At 43.7% G+C, this 20,934-nt stretch overlaps 1 protein-coding gene across 2 annotated transcripts in view; it reads right to left on the reverse strand.

Moving 5' to 3' along the window:
* The window catches only part of TBC1D9 (TBC1 domain family member 9), a gene marked incomplete at its 5' end in the record, with an annotated part of 105,885 nt that overhangs the window by 53,390 nt on the left and 31,561 nt on the right, over window positions 1–20,934 (reverse strand). For both annotated transcript variants that reach the window (XM_082653452.1, XM_082653451.1), the window contains one exon: window positions 3,608–3,718. In XM_082653452.1, the coding sequence (XP_082509578.1) occupies window positions 3,608–3,718 (111 nt within the window). The remainder of the gene's footprint in view (window positions 1–3,607; window positions 3,719–20,934) is intronic.

Here is a 20,934-nt window from a genome sequence, read left to right on the forward strand (position 1 = left end):
TTCTACAGGGCAGTGAGTTGGACATCCAATTTTCTGCTGAAGCTTCTCTTACAGCAACGATTCATGAAACTAGAGCAAATTACAAAGCCCTTGCCATACTGTCCCAGCAAATACCAACTTTGTAGTTTACAAAAAAAAAAACAACATTTAAAATTACAAACCGAAAGGTCAGCCTATCAAAGAATCCTTTTTAAGGTAGCAGCTTCCGCTCTTAAAATCTTCTCATGAAAGGGAGCCAGGCACTTGGGTTTCAGAGAGAAATTGATAAGAAGGAACAATTAGTGGGTGAATGGGACTTTCACAATGGTTGTCACTTCCGTGGTGTCTTCTACAAGGAAAGTCTGGAGCTGTCTCTACGTGTAATCAATATATATACAAAAGCTAAAAGCACTCTGGGTTTATTATAATGAGATCATACACTTGTGATGGGAAAACAAAAGTACATCTCTTTGAGGTATAAATTATGACATCAGCAATTACTACCCAGTGTTCCTTAGCCTTGGCTTGGCAAATAACTCAGGAATAACTCGGCTTTGTAACTCTGGGCTCTTCCCCACAGGAGCTTTCATAGGAGCCTCTGCTTGGCTCTTGTAGAGCCTCTGCCAACTACAGATTGGCACTCGCCACTGGCACTCGCCATCTACCTCTACGAGTATTAAATCCTGTGCTACTGCAGCTGCTGACTTTCAACACCCCCTGAAAGGAGTTCAGGGTGGAGATCAGGAAGTAGGCACTCTGTGCTCTGGGAAAAACTGGTGGAACAGGTCTTCAGATAGGTATTTTCAGGAGCCGATTTTATGAGCCCAATTCTTGCATCTCTTCATATCTAGAAAAGCACTAAAATCCTTCATGGTGATGTCTGCTCCTTGTGACTAGCAATAACCTTCACAAGACTGGCAGAAACCTTCTGCAAAAAAATACGTGTTGATTGCATGTACTCCCCCTTCACAAAAATCACCATCTTTACTGACCTTCCCCCCTGCCTCTTTGGAGCAGTTTCTCAGACCTACCTGAAATGCTGTCTCCCGGGCTATAGTCCTCATTTTGCCCCCAATAAAACTTAACTCGCAACACTCATGTTGCGTACTTTTTTAAAGTCGACAGTAGAATTGGCAAAGCCCCGGAAACAAAGTGAGGAGTAGTGATGTCAGGTAACAGGGGAGAAAAAAAGGATGGGCTGAGGGGGTGGGAAAAAAAGAGTCACAGATAGAAACCAGCTTGTCATAGCCCCATACATGTGCATTGATCTGGGAAGGCCCAGGAGACCCAAGGGCTCTGAGGACCTCCAGGCTGCACAGGTTCTCAAAAGCCTCCAGGCAAAAGTGATGAAAGTGCTGGAAGCTGAGTGAGAGTGTCAAATCCTCATTAAGTCCAGGGGCGTTGGCGTTCTGCCTGATTTCTAATCTCCTTTCTCTTTCTTCACTTGCTGGCTCCCCTGTCTATTTTAACACCATTCTACATTGTTTGCCAACTAAAGGTGACATTTTCCCAACCAACTTCCACAGGGCACCTCCCCTTCTACAGTAGCCATTGGGTGTTTCCCTTTGTGCTGAATGAACCGCACAGAAGGCTGGAACTCTATCTTACATTGGGTTACACTGATAAGTCTGTCTTCCTCAGGGTCCCAGCCTCTCTCTTCCTTTATCCTTTATCCCCTTCGCTCCTGGGTGGTTTTCTCCCTGCCCACTCCAGATGCCATTCCTTCATTCAGTGGAATGCATAAATGCTGATTCATTTCATTGTTTCTCATGGAGCTATTTGCATCTGAACCAGAATAACTTTAAAGGGATACAACTACAATATTAGAATTTCGGTGTTACTAAATCCTTGAGGGTGCATTGCTAGGGCACCAGAGCCTTCCAGCAGCCTAAAATCACACCCACATAACTCCCCCTACCCTTGTAGAAGGCCGGCCAAGATTCCTGTCTTTCGTTGGAAGCCCCACCATGCAATGGCACTGTATGGTACTTGTTCACACTGGGCTAGAACTGAGTATTTCCTTGTATTCTCAAAAGCAGGGGCCGGATCTAATTATCTTTAGATCTTTAGATCCCAGCATGACACTTCTTACCAAGCAGAGATCAATTTAAAAACTGAATAAAGTCAACTGAAAGAGCCCCCAATGGCCAAAGCTGGAATAATTTGAGCAATAAAATAAAGTTGTATTGGATTGTAGCCCAAAGTACAAAGTAAATACTCATGAGTCCTCAGTGATAAAAATAATTGAATAAAACTCCCCACTCTGTAAATGTGGGCTGTGCACGGTGACTTCCTTCCAAGGAGGACACTATGGGAAGGGGAAAGAAAGAGTAACTTGACAGTGGAGAAACATGAAAAACACTGCTCCAGCCAGGTGATCAAAAACATCATCAGTCGTCAATCATCTGGACAGTAGGTGCCCTTGCTTGACATAACCTGATGAAAACAGCACTTTATCTCTGCGATCGTCCTCCTCATAAAAATACACCATCACAGCCTAATCATGAGAAAAACATCAGACAAATTCCAACAGAGGGACATTCTACAATATACCTGACCATGATCCTTCAGAAGTCGCAGAGTCATCGAAAACAAGGAAAGTCTGAGTAACTCCTACAGCCAAGAGGAGATTAAATAGATACATCAACTAAATATAAAATGGTACACTGACTGGGATCCTGGAACAGAAAAAGGACATCAGGTAAAAACTAAGGAAATCTAAATAAATGAAGGACTCCAGTAACCATGTATTCATATCGGTTCATCCACTGGAACAAATGTTCTGTCCTAAGGTGTTCATCATAGGGGAAACTATGCATGTGGGGGGTATTTGGCTGCTTTCCAAACTCTCTGTTCAACTTTCCTGTAAATCGAAAACTGTTCTAAAGAATAAAATCTATTAATTAAAAAAAAATCAAGTGGAGGCGAAAAAATGAAAAGAAAAAAGGTAAGTGTTCAGTGCCCTTGCTCTTCCTATGGTTATTTGAAAAGCCACATGCAAACAAATAACTAAAAAAAAGCTTAGCCACTTTGGACTGGTGGTTCTTGTGAGAGATCCGATAACAGCATGACTGTTTACCACCATCCCAGCACATTATTACAGGTTATCATCAGGAGAAATAAACAATCCCTACTCAGTAGGAAGGACTGCACTGGGATAAGTAAGTATTACTTAGTCCACCCAGGACTCCATCATTTCCCAGCTTCCCTGAAGACAGGCTGGGGCCATGTGACTAGTTCTAGCCAATGGGGTGTGAGTGGAAGTGGTGGCACTTCTGGGTCAAGCAAGTGAAACACAGGTGTGCCTCCACCTCCCGCACTTTCCTTGTAAGTTGACCCTGGAGCCTTTGTGTTCTAGAGGGTGTTACTGCAGGTGGAGATGGCCACAGGATCCAAACAAGACTTCACCAGAGTTAGAAAGAAACCTTTATTGTGTTAAGCACTGAGGTTTAGGGTTCATCTGTCAAAATGTGTTAAGCACTGAGGTTTAGGGTTCATCTGTCGAAATGGCTAGGGTCACTTACCCTAAAATACGAAGTGATTGCATCTCACAATTAAATGTTCCTTCCCTTCTGACAGAAAGTTGTTAATCATAACTTTTTTCCATATTTCCAAACACTGAACTTACCACAGGCGATGGTCCAATAGACCAAAGAATCTGGAGTCTGGTACAGGATGCGGTAAGGAGAAACCCGGGCACTGGAGTCCAACACAACATCAAGGGTGCCCACCAGGAGGCCTGAGGGTAGAAAAGGGGGAGAAATGAGTAAGGGTTTCCTCTAAATCCCCAGAGGCAGCAGTGTGGACACTCCCCTTCCGGGGGACCTGCCAACAAGCCCTCTCCCACCACATCCCACCTGGACAAAACTTTCCTCTCAGACGTGATGATGGTGACTCGACGTTACCATCACCCACCTCCAAGAGGTGTTCCCATCACCCACCTCCAAGAGGTGTTCCACCCACCTCCAAGAGACACTGCACAAGCTAAAAGAGCACTGGTTTCAGAAACAAAACCAGCAAAGCTCCTAGCTCAGTCCCTGGCACACGGTAGTATTAATAAATGCCTGTTTCAAACAAAAGAAATAAGGTATTAAGCACTGATATCCTGGGGTCTCTGCTTTACCTACATTACACCCAATGTGTATTATTTTCTCCCCTCTAGCATCCTAGAAACAAATCCTTAATTTGAGTAACTTGACAAAGCCACAGGTACCAGTGACGTACACCTGAGTCTGTGTACCAGGCTGCCCCATGTACTATTTTCATGCACCTCATTTTTCTTTTGTATTGAGAAGGTACAGCTCAGCTCAGCAAACAATAAGTGCCTACTATGTTCAAGGCAAACCCTGTGGGCACGAAGTTGAATAAGACAGAGTCCCTATGGCATTTATAATCCAGTAGGGGCGAGGGCCAAGCAGTGTTTTAGGGCTGCATTTAGAAGTGAACAGGGCTGTGAAACAAGCATTTCTCCATCTCAACGGCACAGTCCTTTGCCATTGGTCACATCAATTGTTATAAGCAGAGATGCTTGAAGCCTGGTCTACACTCAGCTCTGCAAAGATGTAGTAATTAGGCTGAGGGTCAGGAAAGGTACTGTGGTGGCACAAAGTTGAGTTCTTCCAATTGACAACCTCAGTGATCTTGCCAGGTCCTGGGGGAAACTTACTCACATCATCCAAGTCGAGGCAAGCTGGAACATTCAACAAACGAACTTAGCAATTTATGTGTGAGAAACACAAACGTCCAGTGTACTGACGCTCACTTAAGAAGAGGCAGTGCCTTCTCTTGCCAGGAGTGCAAATTCTCTTATAACCACCTTTCAGCCAACATCCCCCCTCCAGGAAGGTGTGCCTCCTTTATCTGCACCAAGCTGGGATTAGACACCAAACATTTTCTATACTATTCTAAAATTACACGGATACACACACACATACACACATTCTACAAAGTCAAATAAACAGGATTCCTTGCTTGGCAGGATGAATCTAAAAGATTTCCATAAAGTAAATGCCCGTAATTACTCTAAAGTCAGATGCAACCCAGCATAGAGCAGGGTTTGGACTCAGAAGGACCAGTTAGGAACTGTGGCTAGTTGAATAATCTTAGGACATTTTTTTCCAATGTCTTGGTGTTCACAAAATGGAAAATCATATGATGTAAAATAGAAATGATATGATGATTACAAGATTTTTTGTTGTTGCTGTTTTGTTTTGTTTTGGCCATGCCGTGCGCCATGTGGGATCTTAGTTCCCTGACCAGGGATCCAACCCATGCCCGCCCCTGAAGTGGAAGCACGGAGGCAACTACTGGACCGACCACTAGGGAAGTCCCACAAGATTGTTCTTAAAGACTGAATACAATACGGTTTGGGGGCAAGAGGCTGGTTGGAAGGAGGGGCTAGGCAACCTCTCTAGAACATGCCAAGATCTTCCTTTCTTTAATTTTACTTTTACTTAGATTGCATGGTTATTAAGGATGGCTTTGGTATGGAACTGATGGTAGCTGAGGCCGGGAGGGGGGGAGGTAAAGGCCGCCAGCCTCCCTTGCTCTGCCACAGCTCCGTCCTGGCTCTGACTCTGTTATGACCAGGTCTGGGGCACATGGACAGGCCATTTAACTTCTCGTGGCTTTCATTTCCTCATTTGTAAAGTGGTTGTAATAGCACTTGCCTTCCCAAACCTGGGGTCAAGCAAGAAGCCTAGGGCAGGTTAACATGGGGCAGCCCTACAGTTGTCCTTTTGGTCTTTGTCTAAGGCCAGGAATCCACTTGGGTTCACGGCAGACCACAGCGACCATTAGCTGACCTGCATACTCCAGGAAAAACAAACTTTCGCTAAAGGGTAAATGAATTCATTTGTTTGCTCTGGCCTGTATGAAATACATCAAAAATCAAACATTTAGAGTCTACAGAGTTTTCCAAGGAGTCGTCTTCCATATACTACCACACACGTGTGCATTTTTGTTTTCTCTACGGTGACTTGGATTTACCGCAAAGACCTCTAATGACTCTTCAATTATCTGAAGATGGTAGAGTGTATTAATAGGGAAAGCAGAAGAGTGCTAGCTAAACTGGACTGCCCTCTGTGTTAACTAGAAATACAAAGACATGTGAAATACAGATTCATCCCTCATAACAACCGAATGTTGGTAATACTTCCCTCTTCTTGAATCAAAATACTGGAAGTATCACATACGCTGTTTCTAGGGCATACAGACTTCATCCCGGGATTAAGGAGTCACAGTCAAGGATTAGCCTCTGTGGTTTCATGAGCCTCTAAAGGAGTGTCAGGGTAGATATAGATTCTTCCAAGGGCAAGCGCAGCTCACTGGGCAGGGCAACCGACAAGAGGCAGTCCGGGTTCTGGAGTTCTTTAGTCCTGGCTCTGCCAACTCCCAGACCCAACCTCTCCGAGCCTCAGTTTCCCAATCTTTCATGTCTCACTAGACTTCTGTACTCTGTAACACCAAGGAGCAAAGACCTCTGAAACGGTCCGACCCTATCTGCACATCTTGACCACCACAAATGGCCCCCACTGTAATCCATCTCCACCATCCATTATCCTAATTAACAAAACCTCCGGTAAAGAAGTACCTTCTTTACTCAGAGGTAAAGAAAACTGAGTGGCTTCGAGGAGAGTCCCCTGGAGTGAGGGCTTCTGATTACATGCTAGCTCAGCAACGCTGAGCACGCATCCACGAAGATTTAGATGAACACTAACAGGCTCCCCCATATTTACCACAGGCTCCATGCTGAAATATTTGAAAGTAAATTATAGACAGTATAATACTGGGATGCTCACATTAGGTGCGTGTACAATTAAAAACATTTTGTAAAAGTCCTCTGAAAACTTAAGGCCCTGGATATCCCAACAGAAAGTAATGTCGTGAATTGAGACTCATACTTGGTCAAATCAATAAATACATTCTTCCATTCACTTTGTAGCACTGACCAGGATTTTCCCTCCACCTGGAATGTTGTGCTTGCCCGTCAATGACCACTTCCCACCAGCTCAAACGACAAACTCCTAATTACCTTACACCACCTCTTTCTAACCCTGATCTCCCTCTGAGTTCTGCTTCTGTAATAACCACCGCATTTATTTAAAATTACATGTACATTTTGCCTTGTTCTGTTTCTTCTCCTCTTTCCAGACTGGAAGCTCCATGATGGCAAGGTCTGACTGTTTGCTTTGGACCCCTAGACCCCGCACTTTGCTTGGAGGACAGTGAGCCCTGAACACACGTCTGATGAAAGGACAAGTTAGGTATGTTTAGAAAACCTAAATAGTAAGTTATTACTGGGCTGCTGTCTAATCTCTATTGAGACAAGGAGTCGAGACTCTGGAAAAGAGAAAATACTCCTCCTATACCCTCTGTCTACACTGAATACTAGAAGATGGGAAATCTGAAGTCTAGCCTAGAGAATCCCCGCCACCACTACCCCCAAAAACAGTAGCAATCAGGATTTTCTTAGAAGTCTTATTACTTACTCATCCCTCTGAAGTGGCTGTCAAAATACTGAACTTTTCATCATTTCCCACACAAAGCACTGTTTTAGCAGCTGTTCTAGTCAGCTATTTCTGGTGTTAAACAATCTTTGATAGCCTGAGATAACTAAGTCAAATTATGGCCCTCAAAATAACTCTGCTCTGCACCTACCTATTACATTAGCTCAGGGGCATCTTGTAACATTAAACTGCTGTTTTCAAGGAGATTCAGAAAACACTCTGCAGAATTGGTACATTTAGGCCTCCCACCAGCTGTGGGCGCTAAAGGGTATGTGATGCAGACAGAGTCATTTCCACTCCCGGGCGGACCCTCACCCCTCTGGGGGCAGGGATGTATCAGAAGAGTGTGGGACACATAGGGATGTGCCCATGGCAATGATCAATCCATCTACTGATGATCTTGGGATAATCTAATGTTAAAGTGGACAAGATCCTAAAGCTTACTTGGTCTCCCTCAGCTTTGTAGCCAGTCAGAGATAGAGCCCTACAGAGACCATGCTGGAGTGGTCTGGGGAGTGGGCTGTCTCCTGACATGGAAGCTACAGCAGTGCCCACTAGGGAATTCCCTGGCGGTCCAGTGGTTAGGACTTGGTGCTTTCACTGTGGTGGCCTGGGTTCAATGCCTGGTCGGGGAACCAAGATCCCACAAGCCACGTGGCACAGCTAATGTGTACTGAGTACCACTGTTTAATGAAATATCTCAAAACCACAGAAAAGTATTGAAAATTACAAAACACATATCCCACCACTCTGACTTTAACACTTGGCCTTATCTGCTTCAGATCTGTTTTGTTTTTTTAGAAGAAAATATAACATACACGGTAAAGGTCCCCCCTGTGCTCCCCTCAATTCTATTTCCCTCTCCATTCACCACCCTCCAGTTTTTTATTCTTCCCATCCAAGTCCTTATACTTTGACCCCCCTATGTATGAACATGAATATAGATTTAACACTGATGTATATTTTAAAATTTACATTAATGATAAAGAGTAGATATTGTTTTGCAATCTTTTTTACCCAATGTTTGGAAAATTTGCCCAGGTTATACTTGCAAATCTGATTCATTCATTTTAAATATTGTGTAATAGTCCGCTGTTTAAATATACTGTAACTTATCCATTTTCCTAAGGAAGGGTGCTTGGGTCTATCTTCTTCTTTTTTTTTTTTTGCTATAATAGGCACTGCAATCATTCTCTGTACATGATCCTTAAGCATGTGAGCACTTTCTTTAGAATGGAATTGTTGGGTCATAGGGTGTGTGTTGAGACTTTATTAGTCATTACAAAACTGCTTTCCAAAGTGATTGTGCCAATTTACACCCGTACCAGGAAAGTGAGAGAATATCTGTTTCTCCATAATATTCCCAACACTTAGTATTATCAGTTGTTTTTTTTTTTCTCACCAATCTCAAGGATGAGAAGCAATATCTACTTGTTGTTGAAATTTGCATTTTTCTGACGATTAATGAGTTTGGGTATCTCTTCCTGTTTATTGGCCATTCCAGTTCCGTATTCTGAGTTATTTGCCTTTCCTACTATGCTGACATTTGCTGAAACTTCCAGATCAGAAATTCAGTTTACTATTTAGAGGCTTTCACTCAGATATACACCGGATTTCGATTCACTTCAGCAAATACACACTGATATTTCTAAAGCCAGAGGGGCAGTACACTTGGATTTACTTCTTTATATATGTTCTATATAAAGGCAAGACCTTGGGATCAGCATTTGCAAGCCCCTCTGCCTCTCTCCCATGTAAGGTTTCTGTAGGTCACAGGCTCCCACCTTGTCCTTCTACCTGCTGCTGCCTCTTTGTCATTGGTACCCTGCCTGTATGTCTTAGGACTTATGTGAGCTACATGGTAATAGGCAGAAAGCACTTAAACAATAACATCCAGAAGCAGTTGCTAATGGGTATATATACAAAATCCATCCACATCGTAATTTTTACACTTCTCTGAATAAATCTTTCTTGTTTGCTTGTCTGTTTTTAAAGCCTTCAAGCCTTCACCCAAGTTATTTTACTTGATCTGGAATGTCCTCTTTCTTTTTCTTTCTGGAAAACACCCATTTCCCTCAATATCCAGGTCAAGGGTCACAAGGCATTTTTTTTTGTTTGTTTTTTTAAAAAGTCTGTGCTTTTTTAAAAATGTATTTTATTTATTAATTAATTTATTATTTTTGGCTGCGTTGGGTCTTTGTTGCTGGGCGAGGGCTTTCTCTAGTTGAGGCGAGCGGGGGCTACTCTTCCTGGCAGTGCGCGGGCTTCTCATTGCGGTGGCTTCTCTTGTTGCAGAGCATGGGCTCTAGGCGCACGGGTTTCAGTAGTTGTGGCACGTGGGCTCAGTAGTTGTGGCTCGCGGTCTCTAGAGCACAGGCTCAGTAGTTGTGGCGCATGGGCTCTAGCTGCTCCGTGGCATGTGGGCTCTTCCCGGACCAGGGCTCGAACCTGTGTCCCCTGCATTGGCAGGCGGATTCTTAACCACTGTGCCACCAGGGAAGCCGCAGGCATTTGTTTTGCTTTCTTCCCACACTCTCCCCATCCTCTCAACCCCCCCACCCCCAAATCTCCTGGCAATTAACTGTCTCCTTGTCTGTGATCTGCCAACCATCTTGCACTTCATATTACTAAGGCGATTATCACATTGTTTCCTAATGGAAAAAAAACTAGTTTCTTCCCACCAGGCTGTGAGCTCCGTGAGGCACGCACAGCCTTATCGACCTTGGAATTCCCAAAGCCTGGAATAATGTCCCGCACATCATGCTGAATATTTATAAAATGGGCCCCAAAGTTTCCAACCTGATGGACATTGGGAGAAACCAAGAATTATTTTCAGAGCTTATTCATCTCTGCCCCACAGAACCCAATATAACAAGTTCTAGCAAACTGTCCATAAATAATTAAACTGGCCTAAGAATCGGACAACGAAAGGAGACCAAGATTTGAGAAAAAGGCTAGAAAATCCCATCTCAGAGAGTGGGAGGTAATGCAGATCAAACTCATATCTGAAACTGAAATTTACCATGGGAAATTAACTTCTCTAATTTCTTTTTAATGAATATTGAGATTGATATGGAATGAAATTGGATCCAAAACTAGAGCCATTTAGGGGAAGGGTAAGTCCTTCTATTCTCCTACTTTTGGAAACTAGTCCAGAGATGAGCAGTTGTTGCCAAAAAAACACAAAAAAACACAAAGATGTAATCAATTTAAACTCTCGCATCCTGCCCCCACAGATCAGTAAACACTGTTTGCACATCATACTGGCCAGGGGACCTGGGGAAAGATCAGGGAACTGCATGTGCGCACAGCTGTGAAGGGGAAGGCTGGCATTGCCGGGTGAGGGTCAGCTCCCTACCTAAACCTGCACCTGAGCTTGTAATGTCACCAATGTGAAGGCCCACCTGGGCTATTGCAGGCCAGTCACAGTTGTGTGCAGAGAAATCCGGGCGATGGCTGGTCGCCGCCTAAAGAGGTAAGGGACAGAGGAGGTTTGAGGGGCGAGGTAGCTGCAGCTCAAGATGGGAGCAATGTGTTTTCTCAGTGTCATAACCTCAAAGAGTCTAACAGCCTTTCTCAAGCATGGGTATTACTGGCTAAAAGGGAGAGACCAATCCCAACACTGGAATTCTACTTTCAGCTTAGAACAGTCTGCGAGTGTTTTTGTTTTCATAAGTATTGCTTCTTTTCCAACCCCTCTCCCATATTTAGGTAAAAATGGTTTCTCAACACAGTTCAAACCATGATTATTGGTTGAAAAAGGCCACACACAACTCTTCCCTCTCACCTTCACAGCTGCCTCTCAGGACCCTAGTCCAGCCAGATGTATCTCACATCACCGTTGCCGTGAAATAGGACAGGTTACTAGAGGGCAGGGGGCGCATCCACACACACACACACACACACACACACACACACACACACACAACTTGTTTCTGTTTGTGGAAAGATGGATTAATGAGAATTCTGCTAGTGTAGGAAATACATTGCTGATTCTGTCAATTAGGATAGTTCTTAAACTATCTGTGGTTAAGAATCAGTTTGTTTTTAGTTTCCAGTGTGTTGCTCACTGAGACGTCTGTAAAATATAGTGCCTAGGAAATACTAAAATAGAGCTACAGAATAGGAAAAGAGACAAAGAAAATACAAGCCTCCAATTTTTCACCATTTAATTCAACAGACAAATGGCTCTAGCTTTCTAAATGCTTAATCTCAATTTCTATTCTTTAGCTCCAGGCAGTTGAAACAAACAGGTTGCAAACCAGCACTTTAAATAGCACCTAATTAGGGAAGGGGTGGCTGGAGGGCAGCAATATTCATGGGACTCTGTTTACTAGAATCACCTATAGTTTTAAAGAGTACGTTCAATTCTATAACTTTTTATTTGGGAAATGAAAAAAATTATTGCTCTGCCACTGCAAACTAAAATAAAATCCCACAAAGTCATTTCTCAGTTGAAAGCAAGAATACATGAATAGGGAAAGGCATGAGGTTTTCGCTGTATATTTATTTCGAGGGGCCTAGGTTTAAAAGTGTGGTGATGAATCAGCCTGAAACTAATATGATATTGTACATCAGTTATATTTCAATTTTAAAAAATAATAAAAATAAATAAAAGTGTGGAGAATCTGAACTAGCCTATTAGGTGATCCCTGAAGAGACCCTTGACTCATTTCTTACCGATAGGGGAGCAGGCTCGAGGGGGTAGAATGACAAGGTCCGAGTGGTGGGGCACCCCCCCTCTGTAGTATTTCAAACTAATTCTGGATCACAGGGTCTTTGAATTTCATGCTTATACAAGTACCCAGAAAGTTAGGGCTCAAAATATACGTTCATATTTTCCATCACCAAAGATAAAGCACAGGCTGGTTTATAACTAAACAGACTGGGCAGAAAACTGAAATCGGAAGAGCATTTCTCCTGCAGAGCCTTTGTCAAGCAGCCAATTAGTTCTGTGCTGCTCAAATCTTCCAAGCACCCTTGAAGGCCAAGTCTTCCAGGAGCTGCTCCATTTCACCCTGCAGGCCAGCCTCTTAAAGTCACATGCACCTTCTTCTCCTGCAGAAAGGGAGGGCAGGTGGAATTGATTTTTCCTTCTCTTCTGTGTCTGAGAAGGAACCATTAAAATATCTCTTTAGGGCTTCCCTGGTGGCGCAGTGGTTAAGAGTCCGCCTGCCAATGCAGGGGACAAGGGTTCGTGCCCCGGTGCGGGAAGATCCCACATGCCGTGGAGCGGCTGGGCCCGTGAGCCATGGCCGCTGAGCCTGCGCATCCAGAGCCTGTGCCCCGCAACGGGAGAGGCCACAACAGTGAGAGGCCCCCGTATCGCCAAAATAAATAAATAAATATATATATATATATATATATCTCTTTAATACCTTACTTTACACCCCAGTTAAGACCGGCTACATAATTTTTTGGGCCCTGTGCAAAATGAAAATGCATGTTCCCTTGCTTAAAAATTCTTAGAAATTCCTAGGCAGCCACAGCAGAACATTAACCCAAGCCTGGGGCCCTTCTAAATGCAGGTCCCTGTGCACCAGCATGGACCACATACCCAGGGGCCAGCCCTGACCCCAGCAGTGCCCCGGTGATTTCATCTCCACAGGCAAGCTGTTGTTCTCAGACTTTTTTCAGGGATTCAAGTCTGCTCTGATACAGACCAATGAGGACAATGGACTGAATTTATTCAAAAGCACTCCAGGCACCTCTGTGATCCAAGTCCTCAAGTAAGCCCTCAACCCAGGAAGAGGAAGGTAGATGCATATTCATTATATTTACAGCTGCTTCCATGTATACGATGGGAAATAGATTCTCATCTTGTCTGTGGAGGCAAGTCTGAACACCTGAAACTGATGGCTCAAGGCCGGCCAAGGTCAGCCATGACAGCGAGGACGAGGACGCAGGAGTTCTTTTGGTGCTGGTGGGAGCAATTCATTGGTGAGAAGCCCACTATTTCTAACAGATAAGCGACACCCACCACCTCAAGGAAACCTGAGCGAGATGTTCCTCGACTCCTTTTGTCAGGTGGGCCGAATTTGCAGGAGCCACTGACTGTCCCAAGACGACTGCCCACCCTCCTCCTAATTCACCTAACCCCTTCTCCACAGTGAAATAATATCACGAAATAGAAACAGTTATGAATTTAAAATTACATCTAGGTAGAACCTCCCTGGTGGCTCAGTGGTTGAGAATCTGCCTGCCAATGCAGGGGACACAGGTTCCATCCCTGGTCTGGGAAGATCCCATATGCCGAGGAGCAACTAAGCCGTGCACACAACTACTGAGGCTGTGTGCCGCAACTACGGAAGCCCGCGCGCCTAGAGCCCGTGCTTCGCAACAAGAGAAGCCACCGCAACGAGAAGCCCGGCAATCAAACAAAGAGTAGCCCCCCTTCGCCACAACTAGAGAAAGCCCGTGCGCAGCAACGAAGACCCAACACAGCCAAAAATAAATAAAATTTTTTTAAAAATTAAAAAAAATAAAATTACATCTAGGAAATGACCTAGAATGTCTATATATATTATAGTACATCTATCAATGATATTTAGACATTTAAACTCATGTCCTCGAATAATTATTTAATGAGATGGCAAAACATATCTAGTATGTTATGTGGAAGAAACCCCACAAAACTCTAATTTTTGTTCTATATGATCCCACTCTGTCAAATTACAAGTATAATATTGTCTATGCTATGCATTATAACATTATTATTAAAGATTACAAACATGAACATATTTGGTGGATAAAACAATTTTACTTTCTTTTGTGTTGTTCTGTTTCCAAAAGTTTCTCGAACGTACATTCAATACTTTTATGATGTAAAAAAAATTTTTGTTGTTTTCTCAATTACTTCCAACCTTCTACTTTGGGCTTTCTTTACTCAAAGAGAGATCAAGTAAGCCATCAAGTAAATAGATGGTTACTGTGTTTACATTAAAGCTGCTCTTCCCAACCACAGGTTAGTAATCTTGTTGCTAGGATGCAACATGCCAGTTAGGGGTCAATATTTAAATGAATGGCATCCTTAAAACACTCTCCGATGGAGAGGAGTCTGGCCTTTGCCTTTCAGAAATTTTTTTTTAAGTTCATTTTTTTTCCCTTTAGTATATAAAGCACAGCGACACAACAAATTGATACATATTAATACACACAGGGCTTAACTCAGTTGTAGTGATTGGGTGTTTTTAATAACTAGCTTATCTTTAAGTCAGGAAGTTTACAGTCCCAAAATAAAAACCATAAAAGTTAAATGAATGAAATTAGTTTCTCAACTTTCATCACTGAGTATTCATCATATTTTAAAACTGCATATTCATTATATTTTAAGTACCCACAGTGTTGCCTTTGGCTACACATAAGTAAGGCAAATAAAGAGGCAATATGTGTTTATACCTACATTGGAAATGTCTGGAAGGATGTACATCAAACTGTTAATAATGGTTCCCTTTGGAGAATGACATCCGTATGGGGAGATGCCCCATAGGGAAGAAATTAGGAACTCTTTTAACTGTTAGAACTATATTTTCAAAAGTAATTGTTATGCTGTTAGAACTATATAAAACTTTGTATTCATAATTATTTACAAGATGCATATATTATAATAGAGCAATAACAAAAGAACTACTAAAGGAATACAAAATATCATAATGAAGATCCTGCCAGTAAGATTTCATAAAAGATGAGGCTCTGTAACCAGTCAGCTCCTGCTATTTTCTGTCATGGGCACCAGCCACCCTAAGAACTGGTCACCCTTAGCATGCACGCGTGGGGTCACACTGTATAAAATGAGGCTGCCTTTCACCCGGGACTATGATACACAGGGGCCTAAGTGGAAGATGAGGCTGGCCCATCACACCCTCCCAAGGGAATCTGAGCTGAGACAGAGGAAGAGGAAAGCCAAGTAGCTACAGAAGCGGAAGCTGAAAGGATTCCATGAGAAGCGAACGCAGCAAACAAGCCAGATGACACAGAGGCAGAAACACTGAGCTAAAGAACAGATACACAGCAGAGGCTGAGGAAGCCTGGCGTCTTCAGGAGAAGAGAGCAGAAACGCAGAACGCAAAGCAGCGGGCCGTGATAGGGTGCCAAGGGAAAGGCGGGGAGCCACTTCTTACAGCTGTCACAGGCTCTCTGTCAGCTCTCCAGGCCCGGTTCCAGGTGGCATGTATCCTGGCAAGGAAACCTAGGTACCAGAGGTAACTTGAGTCTCTGGTCCTTGTAACCCTAAGTGTCCAACTAAAACCCTAACTACCCCCCTGGCTCCATCTAAGATGGACTCTGAATAAATGTTCTCTTCTGTACGATGGCAAGGCAAGTGTTACATAACAAAGTGCCAAGGCATTAACAGCAATTTAATAATACGCTTTCCAGACTTGCACCCAAATATTCCAGAACAGATAAAAATAGCGGCTACAGAACTGTAATGAAAACAATCGGGCTATTTACAGGGGAGAGGTACAGTAGCAGCCTGGCTTGATCACTGGGTGTTTTGTCTTGACTTTACCACTTTGAGGGCATCCAACTCCACTGGCATGCACTCTGCAGAAGAATCCTGGTTCTAGCTTAGCCTCAAGTCACCTGGACAAGACTAAGGGCTGTTTCACAGAGACATTTCAGTTTGTGATGAATCAAGTGAAAGCAGTCTTCACCTAAGGTCCAGATAAAGCTTTAAAGAGAAAACTAAGTTGGGAGGATCTGAAAATAAAAAGAACACCATGGCACCAACAAGTGGGAGGAACCAAACCAGGAAATCTGCCAAAGATGGTTTGACTTTGGAAAGCCAGGTGTGCGGTAGCAAGTAATGCCCTTATTTCGTCAAGTTGTGTATTATGACCTGACGCGTTTTTCAATATACGTTAATGACCTGCAAATGTAGGTGAGTCCCTTATGGAATATATTAAACCCAATTAAGATTTCTTAAGAAATAGTTCAGGGATGGCCTGGAAAATCCTTGTAAACTACTCTGAAAAATATCAATAGTGGATGGCAGGAAAAAAAAAGGATCACTGGCGATAATAAAAGCAGTATACTGGGGGTGGGGCATTTTTTTGCAAAGTGACTTCTAAGTCATTACCTAGAAATTGTTCTTTTTTCATGCTATAAACCAGACACAATAGACATAGAGAGCAGTATGACAACCAACTATACAACACCAGCAATGTCACTGACTCATATATCTTCAAGCAGAGACTGATGAAGAAAGATGAAAGGTAGGGGGAATTATCTTTTTTTTTTTTTTTGCGGTACGCGGGCCTCTCACTGCTGTGGCCTCTCCCGTTGCGGAGCACAGGCTCCAGACGCGCAGGCTCAGCGGCCATGGCTCACGGGCCCAGCCGCTCCGCTGCATGTGGGACCTTCCCGGACCGGGGCACGAACCCGCGCCCCCCGCATCGGCAGGCGCACTCCCAACCACTGCGCCACCAGGGAAGCCCGGGAATTATCTTTTATATTATTGTTTTATCAATGAATGGGGAAACTGAAAGTAGTGAAGGTCATGCTTTGTTTCTTTCACCCTGAATTACATCTTCTATACCTAGCTTCTTAATCTCTAAGCAAAACTGACACATGCACACATAAATGTACATGCATACATACATAGTATGCACATATATATATATGCATACACACATATTATACTATGCTCATTTAAAGCATGCTCATTTAAAATGAGATTAGAGTAGGGAAGGCTCTTTAAAAAAAACCCTCAAATTTTGATTTCTATCTTCGGATTTAATGAACACAATATGCAATAAAAGAATAGGATTACAACAAAATCAGTATTTTAAAACTTTTTAAAAAGATAATCACGGGCAAGAACTCCTTTTACGCCAATGTTTCTCAACCAATACAGTTTTTGAAAACATATAACAGTTCCACACTATCTCCCTCAGATTCTTTTATCAGACCCTAAACATCCTGACTCTGTAGAGTCACCATATGTTCCCTGAATCCAGAAGATCCAGACAGAAGATTTTTGCCCCAACTTTTCTTCCTGTCACCTGTATTGGTTGGGGCGGGGGGTGGGGGGGGAGAGGGAAGAGGGAGAAATAGAGGGAGAAAAAGCCTAAGTTTTAAATATTTTCCAGTTGTAAATGAACGATATTTAAGATGCTTCTTCAAAATGCACAGGCTTCCTGTTCGACAGCTATTACATGGATGATTCTAGAATGTCAGTGATTCTTCCTTGATGGCTAATTCACCAGCCCTTATCCTTTTAGACATGACTCCCCTTTTCCTGTTGTGACAACATCTCATTTACGGCTCTCAAACTAATTTCCCAGCAGCATGTCAGCTACCAACCAGGGACTCAGGGACGTCAAGGAAGATACTGGAGACAAGGTGCTGAGTGAGGCAAAGGCCCAGCTGAGAACTGGGCAGTGTTAGGCATCCCAGCACAGCACTTCCAGCTTCAGAACTTCTTTGCTGGCTGAGGGCCAGGGCCTCTGAAATCTAGAACACAGATCAGGAAAACAGATTCCTTCCATGGCTCTGTCAAAGCGTGAAGATTATAAGATTGGGAGAGGCGTGTACTTCATGCACTCAGGGTTTCCACCAGTGCAACTAGCGCATTCTCTGAGACAGAGACAGCAAAGCAGGGCTCTGGGTCCCCCAGTGCCCAGCCCTTAATTCTCTATCAGGACAGGGCTTCCCAGTGGTGCCCCAGGAGATGGTGACACACATGGGGCAGCACACAGACTCCTCAGCCCTTTAGGGCAGCTGGGTGGGCACTTACCCCATGCGCCCTGTAAACACTACCAATTCCTAAGTGTGTCATGATGTGAAAATAGGTGGAAAGCTCTGGATAGACTAAACAAAGCACAAAAACCTTTCAGCACATTACAAAATTTCCGTATGTTTAATTTTGTTACATACTGACAGCATTCAAGTTGATAATATGTAGCTTTCCAAGAGTTTGTCTATAAAGTTATGCTAAACATGCTTTACTTTATTTAAGTGCAATGTACATATTTTTCTTTTTTTTTAATAGGCAAAGAATACATCTAGCCATGTACATCGGGAGGTGACTCGTGACATTTTGCCTGCTCTTTGATTCTCTTTGGGTTCATTCTTGGAAAATTTTAATTAGGACAGAAAAATCCCCTCCTTGTAAAAGTTGTAGGATCTCTGATCCTTAGCCCTCACTCCTCTGAATGGACTCCGAGGAAAAGCGAGTCAGGGCCCCCACGTAACCGATGCCCAGGCTCTCAGGCCTCCTGGCCCTCCAGAGAAGGCCCAACGAATAAACCACCACAATGACTGGACACCTTAACAATTAGCAAGACAAATGATTAGGAAATTACCAACATGCCTATTTCAAATAATTTCCAAAAAGATCATCAGGGAAACCCCTAGAAAAACTAAGTTCGTTTAAATTTGGGACAGCGCCAGCAATACAAGGGAAACATTTAGATAGCAGTGGTCTATCTCCTTGATGAGAATGGGCACGTTTCTAACATGGCAGGGCCCACCCAGGGTTGTGTAAAGTAACCAGAGGTGGCGAATTCAAGTTCTGGCTTCCCTAACTCACGAACTGTGTGACTTCAGACAGGTCACTTGGCCTCTCTGAGCCACAGTTTCCTGCCACTAAGTCAAGAATCATTTATCTTCTCTGCCCATGTCCCAGGGTTGTTGGGTAGATCAGATGACATACTGTTCAAGGAAGTGCTACATAAACCGTGGAGTATCTTGTCCATGTAATGTATGCAGGATTTTTTAAAATAATGCTTAATTTGACAGCATGAAAAGAGCTTTAGGTCATAACACTTCCATCTTGCATTACGAAGGCAACTGAGTGGTAGGTGAAAAAGTGCTTGTCATGGTTACGTTTTGAATCTTAGTTAAGTGGTCACCATGGTTATTAGTCTCTAGAAGAGGTGAAGGAATCAATACGGTCTCATTCCTGGAGGCCAAGTTTTCATCTTTGTCATTACGAAATGTACACTGAGCTCCCGTGGCTCTCTTTGCTGGGCACTGGAAACACAATCTATCTCTGCTACCTTTGGGGAGACAAGGATCCAATTGGGAAGATGGAAGCAGCACATACAAACAGCAACCATTAAAATGCTCATTTGGGACTTCCCTGGTGGCGCAGTGGTTAAGAATCCACCTGCCAATGCAGGGGACACAGGTTCGAGCCCTGGTCCGGGAAGATCCCACATGCCATGGAGCAACTAAGCCTGTGCACCGCAACTACTGAGCCTGCGAGCCACAACTGCTGAAGCCCACGTGCCTAAAGCCACAAGAGAAGCCACCACAATGAAAAGCCTGTGCACTGCAACGAAACAGTAGCCCCCTTTCGCTGCAACTAGAGAAAGCCCGCGCGCAGCAACGAAGACCCAACGCAGCCACAAAAAGATAAATAAATAAATTTATTTTTAAAAAAACTCACAGAAATAAAATGCTCATTTGCTTGGTTAGTTCAAGGGTATGTAGAATAGATGCTCCAGGGCGATTAACCAGGGCTGGGATGCTCATGCAAGAGAGTGTTTCGAACAGTGTCCTGGTGTTGGGCTTGGTAGAAGATAGCACTTAAAAGCACCAAGAACTTGGATGGAATCCCAGGTTGACTGCATCCTAGGGTCATGACCTTGCAGCAAGGTGTATAATTTGAAAAAAGAAAATCATAATTTCTTCACCCATGCAATGAAGATGATAGCATCTTCCTGACAGGGCTGTGGTGGGGATTCAAGCAGATAAGGCGTGTGGAACATTTGCAGTGCCTGACTGCAGCTGCCCAAGTGTGGCAAGGTGACCCAGCACAGTGGGAAGGCACATGGCATGTTTGGGGCATGACTGAGGGTTTGGAATAGAGATCAGATTGTAGTTGGGCAGCCCCATGCTGCACTGTTTGGACTTTATCCTACCGGTGAAGGTTTTGGGGCTGGGGAGTCACACGTGTTGCGTAGAAATCCCTCTGATGGCAGCATGCAGTCGTTAGGGAAGGGGGAACAGAAGCAGGAAAACCAGTTAGGAAACTTTATGAGGAGGAGGAGATTAATTGAGCCCCTTCTTTTATACTAGGAACTGTCCTTACACAGAATCACCTCTTTAATCCTTGCAAAAAACCCAGATGAAATCCCCATTTCACAGATGAGGAAATGGAGGCCCAGAGACATTAAGTGAGTGAAGTCAGGATCCGTTCAACTGGCCGAGAGAGTCCACTAAGCTGCTTCCCACACACAGGGTGACAAGGGCCTTGGACTGGCAGGTGCAGCAAGGGAAACCAAGGACCACTGTGCTCCTTGGGTGGTAACACTGTCCACCCCAGGGAAGGTGGCAAAATCTCTGCTGTTTTTATTTCTATTAGGGAGAAGCCTTCTTCATCCACCTTCTCCTGGAGGGGACTAATCTTTGAAGAACTGGTTTCCAAGGTGGTCCCCAAGCTTCTACCAATACTGGCAAGTTCAGGCCTCAGAGTTTGGTATTTTCTGTTTATTCCCCA

This window comes from Grampus griseus (genome assembly GCF_964374135.1).
Source record: "Grampus griseus genome assembly, chromosome: 4".
In the NCBI taxonomy this organism is placed as follows: domain Eukaryota; kingdom Metazoa; phylum Chordata; class Mammalia; order Artiodactyla; family Delphinidae; genus Grampus; species Grampus griseus.